At 46.7% G+C, this 10,762-nt stretch overlaps 1 protein-coding gene across 1 annotated transcript; it reads left to right on the top strand.

Moving 5' to 3' along the window:
- Positions 1–686: 686 nt before the first annotated feature.
- On the top strand, positions 687–3,771 carry LOC105861875 (uncharacterized protein CXorf49 homolog). Its single transcript, XM_012747767.2, has 6 exons — positions 687–1,412; positions 1,927–2,083; positions 2,394–2,470; positions 2,707–2,752; positions 3,420–3,461; positions 3,567–3,771. Exons 1-5 carry the CDS (start codon positions 687–689, stop codon positions 3,458–3,460), a joined length of 1,047 nt encoding a protein of 348 aa, XP_012603221.2. The 3' UTR covers position 3,461; positions 3,567–3,771.
- Positions 3,772–10,762: the final 6,991 nt, after the last annotated feature.

The raw sequence follows: 10,762 nt of genomic DNA, 5'->3' as shown, positions 1-10,762 counted from the left end.
CTCTGTCAGTCCATCTAGTGGGTTGTTAGCCTCGTTTGGGAATATAGGCTCACAACTCTTTTCAGCCTTGGAATGCTTCGCAACTACTATTGCATTTAGACCTTGCAGGCCTGGGAGAGAGGGGCGCCTACTTCTGCATTTTACAGGTGGGGCACCGGAAGAGGTGGGACCAGAGCCTTGGAACCTGGAATTCAGTGGCCGCCCCAGCCACGCGCACATGAGCTTTAATGGCAGCGTCCTCAGTGGGCGGGGCCACGAGGCACACGTTGATTGGTGGGTTGTGGCGCGAGTGCACACTGCTTCAAGTTTGTGGAGCTGCACCCTCACCCCCAACGGCTTCAAGGCAGAGGCCATGGAGGCTGTGAGCGTCGTGCTGTTTCTGCACGAGGCTGCCCAGACTTTCTCAAGGCATGAGCTCCTTGGATGATGGCGAGGTGTCTGTTTAGGGAGTGGGTTTTGGCTTAGGACACAGGGAGGGTAGTAGCGGGGATAAGGGTGGCCTGGGTGAGGGCCCCCTAGGGGTACAGGGTGGGAGGAAGACACCCTGAGTGGGGGGCCCTGGGATGGTGGAGGCGACTGCGACCTGGCTGAGGAGATCCTCATGGAGCAGCAGGGATGAGAGCAGCTTGAGTGAGAGGTTGGCGGAGACAGAGTGGGCCCCTGAGAAGCCTGGGTGGGGGGGGGCAATGGGCAGGGGGAAGGTGGCCTGGGGAAGGTCACGGCTGGGTAACCATGGAAGTGAAAGTGGGTTGAATATCACTGTGGGTCATCAGGGGCCGACTACCTCCAACCAGCCGCCCTCAGACCCAGAGCCCTGCGACTTGTCATCGGATGAGTTCCCTGACACACAGCTGAAGAGGGTGGGCAATTTCCCCAAAGAAGGAAGCCAAGCCAAGTCCAGTGGCCTAGAGAATTCTGGAGACACATCCAGACAGGACCCCCTTGGGGGTTTGGGTGCTCGCTTCTCTGTTCCGCTGGCACTAGCTGCAACCATGCAAAGGCGGTTTATTGGAGAGTTCAACATGTTTTCTCCCATCAAGTCATCAGCGGAAAAGACGCCAAGCATGGTCAGTGGGAAGAGAGGAGGCAAGTCCAACCACCTGCCTCAAGCCACTCCTAGGAAGAAGGCAACCCCGCAAAAGAAACCCCTAGGTACCAGTGTCTCAAAAGTTGTCCTGGGGAGAAAACCCCAGGCCTCTTTTTTGGGATGTCCCCCAGCACCAGCCACCTTCCCTTCAATCTCTGGCCTTCCTGTGCTTGGGAGACCTGAGAAAAATTCCTTGGTCCCTTTGGGACCCAGACAACCCAAGTACAATGCTGGGAAGAAACCTGTGGCAAACAGGACAAGGGAGTTCCACTTGGTGGCCCAAGAAGAAACCAACCCAAATAAAGAGCCAGTCCCAAAAGGCCAAGTGAGTAGGTCACCCTCATTCTTCCCTGCTCCCCTTCCCTCTCACCTTTCCCTTCCCCATCCACACTTGCAGCACACATTTTTTCATGTGCTCCTTCTGTCCTTTGAGGTTGGCATTAGGATGCCAAGTTGGTGTCATTTTAATAGAATCAAATACCTAATATATGCCAGGCACTGTTCTCAATACTATATATGTTTTTGGCTTTTTCCTTAGAGAGGGATTGGGAAGAGGGGAGCCTGGGAAAAGGGGACTGGGAAGGAGGGGGCTAGCAGCTTATTCGGACCGGCCAACAGCTTAAAGGTTGGGCTGCTTCTTATCCTCCTGCCTTCCTTAAAGTGGCCCTGGACTTTCTCAGAGCCCTACTGGCCTCCCTGGCTGACCCAGGAAGAAAGTGCTCAAAAGATTAGGCTTTTACTTCCCATCCCTATACCTGGCTTCAATCTAGCTCCTGCATACACGTGTGTGTGTGTGCCTATATCCCCCCTCCTCCATCAGCCAGAAATTTGTCTTTTAGCTTCCAGTACGCAGGCCAGGACCATCTCACCTGTCCATGCGTCATGGATTAGGCAAGAATGGGGACTCCAAGACCAAGACCTCTCAAGTTTCAGGAAATTCACAACACTTGGCCATGGTCCAGGGAGGCATCAAGCCCATAGCGCCCCTACCTTTAGGTGAGTCTAGAGGATTTGGTCGAGAGGGAGGGGGATGTCGAGGGAAAACTGGCTCTAGCACTCCCAGGGCCTCAGCACTGCTCTCAGATCTCTTTTCCTATTCAGATAATTCTCCCACAGGAAAGTGTAGCAGGGCTGGCCTTAAGCCAGAGTTCCTGGGAAGGCAAGCCCAGAGAGAAGGGTGGAGCTGCTGAGCACAGCAGGGGCAACTTTTTGCCCCCAAAGGGTGGTGCTGTCTCACCACAGACTCTGCCGGGCCCTTTCTGCCTCTTTCCTGGGCTTGGGAGCTGGATTTTGTATTCTCTTTTAGGTGACCAGGGGCCACCTCTTCATTCTCCAAGACATGAAAGGACGCAGCCGCCACCAGGAGCACAGTTCTGCTCTCAAGTAATGCTCTCTAAGCTAAGCAGTGGGGTATGAGTCCAGGTTAAACTGACTCCTGTTGTCCCCCTTTCACCCCCATGGAGAGAGGGTACCTTCTTGTCACTGAAGGTTCCATTCCAGTCTAGCCACTGGGCTTTGGAATGTGGAGGTAGAGGCCAGAGAGGGATGTGGAGGATGAGGAAAGAGAGAAGGCAAAAATATATTAACCATTTCACTTTCTCCCCTGTCTGCTGGGCTAGTGTCCTGTGCTGCAGAAAGAAATTGACAAACTTAAAGAACAACTTGGTATGTTGGGACAGGGGAAGACCAGGGTATCTTTAGTGCAGAACCTGGGGCGGTGTGGGGCTGGGGCTGAGCATGTAGGTGGCCACCAGGGACCACCTTTCCTGTGGGAGAGAGACTCTGGCAGGCCTGGCCCTGCAGACTTCTGTGCATTTACATTTTCTGTCTGTCTCTCCATCCAATCTATCTAATCCGTTTAGCTAACTTTCTACTTCATCTATCCATACATCCATCTCCAGAAATATATTGTTTGAAGCACATGTATACTTTGCCATTAAGTCCTGGAGATCTTATTTTTTTCATTCTTTTTTTGTTTCTGTATCCCAAGTAAGTCCTCAAGGAACTAGAGATATTATTTTAGCACATTTGGAAACACTCCATTTATTTTCTCTTTAGCTGCTGCTTGACAGGGAGAGTTCATGTTTTAATAGGTTCTGAATGATTTTGATATGCACCAAAGTTTGAGAACTATCCATATACTGTGTTCCTGTTTAGAAAAACATATCTGCCTTTAACTCGGGTGACAGGTGGATAGGTCAGTCCCAGGGCTGGATACTACCAGGTGTGAATGAGGTGATCATGTTGCCAGGTTAGGCCTGTCACATGAGATGAGGGGAGGGTTTCTACCTCCTGTGCCTGGAGTGCCTAGTTATGCCTCTCTTTGTTTCAGTGGCCATGCAGTGCCTCATTGACAAATTCCAGATGCTTTGAAGTGAGTGGTACACATTCTCTACACTTTCCCACATTCTTTGCCATCTGGGAGGGCTGGGGACCAACCCCACTGAAAGCTTCTACCTGACGCTACTCTCTTTGACAGGTTCAACACAGCATCCCCATACACAGAAGCAGCTGGTCCACTTTTTGAGTGAAGGAGCTGTGGCCACACTGGTTCCCCCAGCCTGCCTGCATCTCTTTGGAAGGCCCTGCCATGCTGCCCTACTGCCCTGCTGCCCTGTCACCCTGCCTCCCTACCAGGGCTTCTTCTCTTTCCTGAGGTTTAGCGTGGCTTTTGTCACTCAGTTAATTGCAGTTTGCAATTAAAATACTTCTCAGATTCCGTGGTCGGCCTTTTCTCTGTCGGGAGCCTGGGCTACCCTCTGAGCAGGAGGCCTATAGCCCACTGGCTATAGTGACCTGGATCTGGGTACCATGTGGCTCTGCCTGTCCGTGCACTATGCTATTCTTTCCTCATCTCCTCTTCTGCGGTCTCTTAGTTTGCATCCCTCACTGTTATCCTCCTTTCCTCAGCAGGAACAGATTACCCCCTTCCAGAGCTCCAGTCCCTCTTCCTGCTCCTCATTGGGTTCTTCATCCTGGTTCTCCCCGCTCTCTCTCCTTCTCTGCCATGGCAACATCCTGCATCTCTCCCCAGCTTGATGTTGGTCAGCCTCTCCTCATGGTTATGTCAATAGCAATTACACAACACAAATGAGCTCATCTTCCCCCTTCTCAGCCAGAACCTGTGTGTTGTCCTCATTTCTTCTTTTGCCCTCACTTGCCGCTTCTCCTTCCTTAGTTTCAGTAGAGAGTGGAGGCAGGAGTCACAGCATGGTGGATAGTGGATCCAAAGGAGGGGACATCAATCTGTTCTGATAAATCGGGCCAACTTTGGGGAAGCTGTCTACAGGCAGTTAGAAATGGGTAGTCAAGGGGTCAGAGGTTTCCCATCCTTCATGTCACTGTTGGGGCCCCACGTCACCTCAGGCTGCCCCAGGCATGACACACATGCTGCCTACTGTCCTCATGCCTGCGGGCCAGGGCCTGCATATCTGCATGCTGACACCCGCATATTTCCTTTGCTCACACACATGCTCCATTGTCCCATCAGAATCACATAACACAAGTTCAAATATAAAATGATTAAGAATTTCAGATGGCAACAACAAAGTATTGGACCACGCGTAATGTCCTTTTAAGAGCAGGGCCCTGTGCAGAGGTCACACACCCAGGAAGCTGGTCCTGGTCACATTTGATATCTAATGATGAGGGAGGCTGGGTATAAGTCTCTAGCTGGATGGTAACGTGCATGGATAAAACTTCAGAGAGTTTTATTTCCAAAAGGAAGAAGGGGAGAGTAGCCACTGGAGGGCAATTTGAAGTCAGTTGGAAGGGAAACTGGAGACACACTGCAGTCTCTGGTTCACAGCAATGGAACAAATCGCTCTGCGCAGGAGTGACACGAGCACCATCTGCCAGCAGTGGAGCAAAGTCCTCAGTGGGTCCCTGGATCTGTCTTCTGGGAAAAACTCACTTGTACTCACATTGTTGTCTGTAGCTACTGGCTTTGCCATCTGGAGGTCTTTCCTTATCATCTGTTCCCCTGGGCCACACCTGAAGAGAGCACTGGGGAGTATGCTCTTGGAGGTTACATGGTGTTGGCAGCCTGCTACCTACTGGTTACAGGTTTGGGGCCCCTGGAGGGTTGCTTTGAGTTGGAATAATCACTGGCTTTGGCAAGCCCAGCTTGTGGTTTCCCTCTAAAGATTGGTTGGCTTCCAGCCAGTTCAACTACAAAAATTGCTAATGTAGACTTGGTTCTTAAGTCTGAAGTCTCTTATCTTTTACTTAATGGTCTCCCTACTGGCCTGTGGCCCTCTCTGACAATGAATGGCACCTGCCTTGAGGCCATCTGCCTCATCCTAAACAGTGGGCTCAGATGGGAACACAGCACTCTCAAGCTGGTCCTAACTACTTGGCTGGCTCCTGTAGTCTGTATCCCTCCTTGGGAAGATAATTTTGGGCCACCTGTACAAATTGCTGGATTTGGAGCTTCCGAAGTGTTTAGCTTTCTCAACCTGTAGGGTTCCAAATGATCAGACTCTCATTCAACAAAGATTTCAGGTCTCAGGCAGAGAGCACCACCCTCTCAGTTCTGCTTGTAGACTGGTAGCTCTAGCCTGAGTTCACCTTTCTCTTGTAGGACTCCTCTGAAAGTGGCAAGAAGCCACTGGCACATGCCCAACATTTTGATTCTACCATTTCTCCCAACACTTTGGCACTGGACAACATGTCATTTGCTTTCCAAGGTCCTGACAGCTTTTTTATCAACTTTACTGAGGAATAATTCCCATACAATAAACTTCATCCATTAAAAGTGTATACTTCCATGAGTTATGAAAATTGCATACACCATAAAGCCACCACCAGAATAACATATAAAACATTTTCATCATCCCCCAAAGATTCTGTGTGACCCTTTGCAGTTGATCTTTCTCACTACCCCCAGCCCAGGGTCTTCCATTCTAGATTAGTCTGCATTTTATGCCAGTGGAGTCACACAGTATGTAGTCTTACATGTTTGACTGCTTTTCCTTGGTGTAATGACTTTCAAATTTGTCCCTGGCATCATATGCATCAGTAGCTTGTTCTTTTTATTTTCTTTTATTCAGACCGTGTCCTGTTCTTGGCTATTGTAAATAAAGCTGCTATGAACAATCATGTACTAATTTTTGTGTGGACATATGGCTTGTATTTCTCTTAGATAAATACATAGGAATGGAATGGCTGGCTTCTTCAGCAAGTGTATGTTTAACCTTTTATGAAGCAAGCAGGTTGTACCATTTTGCACCTCAACCAGCAGTGTATGAGAGTTTCAGTTCCTCCATGCACTTGCCAATGCTTGGTATGGTCAGTCTTTTTCATGTTAGCCATTCTAATAAGTATGTGGTGGTATATCACTGTGGATCGAATATGCATTTCCCTGATGACAAATGATGCCATTTCTGTTGTAGCTGGAGATGAAGGCTGGCTAATGTCAACTGGCCAAGACATTCTGATGAAGGGGAGCAGCACACACCAGCTGTAGCATTGGCCCAGGTACTGGACTGGTAGCAAAACTAGCAGGATAGGGCCTAGGGTTCTCCCAGGACAGCTGACACTTTCTCTTTGGCTGGAGGCAAGGCTTAGGGGACAGGCAAAAAGAAGGCACAGAATTGATGGTGGGGCCTGATCTGCTCCTTTCCACTGGGGCCTAGATATGTTTCTTTAAACTCAACTTCAGTGTCTGCTGCTTACCCCTGTGGAACTGGAAAGCCCATCCTGAGACACAGCTGTGCACATTTACAGCAATGTCTTTTTTTTTTTTTTCCGGCATATTATGGGGGTACAGATTTTAAGGTTTCAATAAATGCCCATTTCCCCCCTCCCCCCAAAAGTCTGAGTCTCCATCATGACCATCCCCCAGATGGTGCACATCTCACTCATTATGTATGTATAAACCCGCCCCCCTCCCCCCTCCCACCTGCCCAATACCCTATTACTGTAGTACCTATGTGACCACTTAGGTGCTACTCAGTTAATACCAGTTTGCTGGTGAATATATGTGGTGCTTGTTTTTCCATTCTTGGGATACTTCACTTAGTAGTATGGGTTCCAGCTCTAACCAGGAAAATATAAGATGTGCTATATCACCGTTGTTTCTTAGAGCTGAATAGTACTCCATGGTATACATATATCACATTTTATTAATCCGTTCTTGGATTGATGGGCACTTGGGCTGTTTCCACAGCCTTGCAATTATGAATTGTGCTGCTATAAACATTCGAGTGCAGGTGTCTTTTTTGTAGAGTGTCATTGGATCATTTGGGTAGATGCCCAGCAATGGGATTGCTGGATCAAATGGTAGATTCACTTGTATCACTTTAAGGTATCTCCATATTGCTTTCCACAGAGGTTGAACTAGTGTGCAGTCCCACCAGCAGTGTAGGAGTGTTCCTCTCTCTCCGCAACCACGCCAGCATTTATTGTTTGGAGATTTTTTGATAAAGGCCATTCTCACTGGGGTTAAGTGATATCTCATGGTGGTTTTGATTTGCATTTCCCTGATGATTAGAGATGTTGAGCATTTTTTTCATATGTTTGTTGGCCATTCTTCTGTCTTCTTTAGAAAAGTTTCTGTTCAAGTCCTTTGCCCACTTTTTAATGGGGTTATTTGATTTTTTCTTCCTGATTTTCGTGAGTTCTAAGTATATTCTAGTTATCAGTCCCTTATCGGATGCATAGGATGCAAAAATTTTCTCCCATTCTGTAGGTTGTCGGTTTACTTTCATGACTATTTCTTTGGCTGTGCAGAAGCTTTGTAGTTTGATCATGTCCCATTTATTTATTTTTGTTGCTGCTGTGATTGCCTTTGGGGACTTCTTCATAAACTCTTTGCCCAGGCCGATGTCTAGGAGAGTGTTTCCAACTTTTTCCTCTAGAATTCTAATAGTTTCATACCTTAGGTTTAAGTCTGTTATCCAGCGTGAGTTGGTTTTTGTGAGAGGGGAAAGGTGTGGGTCCTGTTTTAGCCTTCTGCAGGTGGCTATCCAGTTTTCCCAGCACCATTTATTGAAAAGGGATTCTTTTCCCCAGCGTATGTTTTTGTCTGCTTTGTCAAAGCTTAGATGGCTATATGAGGATGGTTTTATATCAGGATTCTCACATCTGTTCCACTGGTCAATATTCCTATTTTTGTGCCAATACCATATTGATTTAATTACTACAGCTTTGTAGTATAGTTTGATATCTGGCATATTAATGCCTCTCATTTTGTTTTTGTTGCCTAGAATTGCTCTTGATATTCGGGGTCTTCTTTGGTTCCATACGAAGCATACAATTATTTTTTCTATATCTGTGAAGAATGCTGATGGGATTTTAATAGGTATTGCATTGAATCTGTAGATCAGTTTGGGTAGTATAGACATTTTGATGATATTGAGTCTGCCGATCCACGAGCATGGTATGGATTTCCATCTGTTTACATCTTCTGCTATTTCCTTCCTCAGTGTTTCATAGTTCTCCCTGTAGAGGTCTTTTACGTCCTAGGGGCAGAAGAGATCAAACTTTCACTGTTTGCTGATGATATGATATTGTATCTAGAAAACCCCAAAGATTCAACCAAGAAACTCCTGGATCTGATCAATGAATTTAGTAAAGTCTCAGGATACAAAATCAATACACAGAAATCAGAGGCATTCCTATACGCCAACAACAATCTAATTGAGAACCAAATCAAAGACTCAATACCCTTCACAATAGCAACAAAGAAATTAAAGTACCTAGGAATATATATATATATATATATATATATATATATATATATATATTTTTTTTTTTGAGACAGAGTCTCGCTTTGTTGCCCAGGCTAGAGTGAGTGCCGTGGCGTCAGCCTAGCTCACAGCAACCTCAAACTCCTGGGCTCAAGCGATCCTCCTGCCTCAGCCTCCCGAGTAGCTGGGACTACAGGCACGAGCCACCATGCCTGGCTGATTTTTATATTATATATATTAGTTGGCCAATTAATTTCTTTCTATTTTTATGGCAGAGATGGGGTCTCGCTCAGGCTGGTTTTGAACTCCTGACCTTGAGCAATCCGCCCGCCTCGGCCTCCCAGAGTGCTAGGATTACAGGCGTGAGCCACCGCGCCCGGCCTATTTTTTTTGAGACAGAGTCTCACTCTGTTGCCTGGGCTAGAATGCCATGGCATCAGCCTAGCTCACAGCAACCTCAAACTCCTGGGCTCAAGCAATCCTCCTGCCTCAGCCTCCCGAGTAGCTGGGACTACAGGCATGCACCACCATGCCCGGCTGATTTTTTTCTATATATTTTTAGTTGTCCAGCTAATTTCTTTGTATTTTTAGTAGAGACAGGATCTCGCTCTTGCTCAGGCTGGTCTCAAACTCCTGAGCTCAAATGATCCACCTGCCTCGGCCTCCCAGAATGCTAGGATTACAGGTGTGAGCCACACAGCAATGTCTTTGTGCACAAGGGCTGTGTTTGTGCTTTTCTCCTTCCCTGCCCTCATGACCAGTGGCCCCATGCCTTCTGGTGCTAGCCTTCCTCCCCAAGTCAGAACTTGCCTGGATGTCTCAGCAGCCAGAAATCCCAGTTGGAAAGTCTCTGCCAAACTTATTCAGTCAGACAAGGATCTGTTGTGTTATCCCTCCAAGTGATAATCATTTGCGATAGTGTCAAAGCCTTAGCTTAAGGACTCAATCACATCTTCTCAAGTGAGGGCATTATTATTTACTGTATTATATAAAATTATGACACCAAAATACTACCTTTGTAATTTGTATTCTATGTTGTTACTCATAATTCACTATTATTCCTATTTCTTTTATAGGGTGATAAAATAATTTTATAAAACACTTGATATTTTAATGCCTTTAACTGGACTTTTTTCCTGATGTTTGAACAAAGGGTTCCATATTTTCATTTTGCACTGGCCCTGCAAGTTATGTACCCAGCCCTCTGTGTGATTAAGTTCTGCCAAAAGGATATGAGCATAAATTATGTGTGTAATTGCTGGGTCATATTTTTTAAAAAGGAAAATGCTTGTCTTCTATTTCCTGTCTGCTGAGCCTGCCCTAACCCTCTATCACCTCCCTCGCTGCCACTGGTGGAAAAATAGAAATAGCTGGAGCTGTTGGAATAGCTAGAACAGCTGGAGCTGTCCTGGAACTAGAAATGGAAATCCCACATTAGGTATGGCACAGCCAATTCACCAGCATGGGTCCCTGGATGACCACATTCAGCAGAGCTTCCCACTTTCTATGGGCCATCTGTCTATTTACCTCTGCTTGACAGACTGACTTTCATCTTCTTCCTATGTTTTAGGGTCTCTTTGTTATAGTTGATTAGCCAGAGAGGCAGAATCTGGCAGAGATGGCATCTTCCATATATCTTCTTTGCTTCTTCCTTTTAGTAATAGGAAACTTTCCTCCTGAGGTTTTAAAAATTGTGATATAATACACATAACATTCACCATTTTAAAGTGTGAAATTCAGTGGTTTTTAGTATATTCACAGAGTTGTACAACCATTACCACTATCTAGTTCTGGAACATTTCTATCACCCCAAAAAGAAACCTCATATACATTAGCAGTCACTCCCCAGACCCTCTACCCCGAGGCCCTGGCACCCACTAATCTACTTTCTGTCTCTATGGATTTGCATATTCTGCACATTTCATATGTATGGAATTATACCATATGTGGCCTTTTGTGACTGGCTTCTTTCACTTATGTTTTC

The sequence above is a fragment of the Microcebus murinus genome, unplaced genomic scaffold, assembly GCF_040939455.1.
Source record: "Microcebus murinus isolate Inina unplaced genomic scaffold, M.murinus_Inina_mat1.0 scaf003_hap2_Mmur4.0, whole genome shotgun sequence".
In the NCBI taxonomy this organism is placed as follows: Eukaryota; Metazoa; Chordata; class Mammalia; order Primates; family Cheirogaleidae; genus Microcebus; species Microcebus murinus.
Note: the sequence above shows the minus strand (reverse complement) of the source record. Positions and strands in the feature narration are given on the sequence as shown.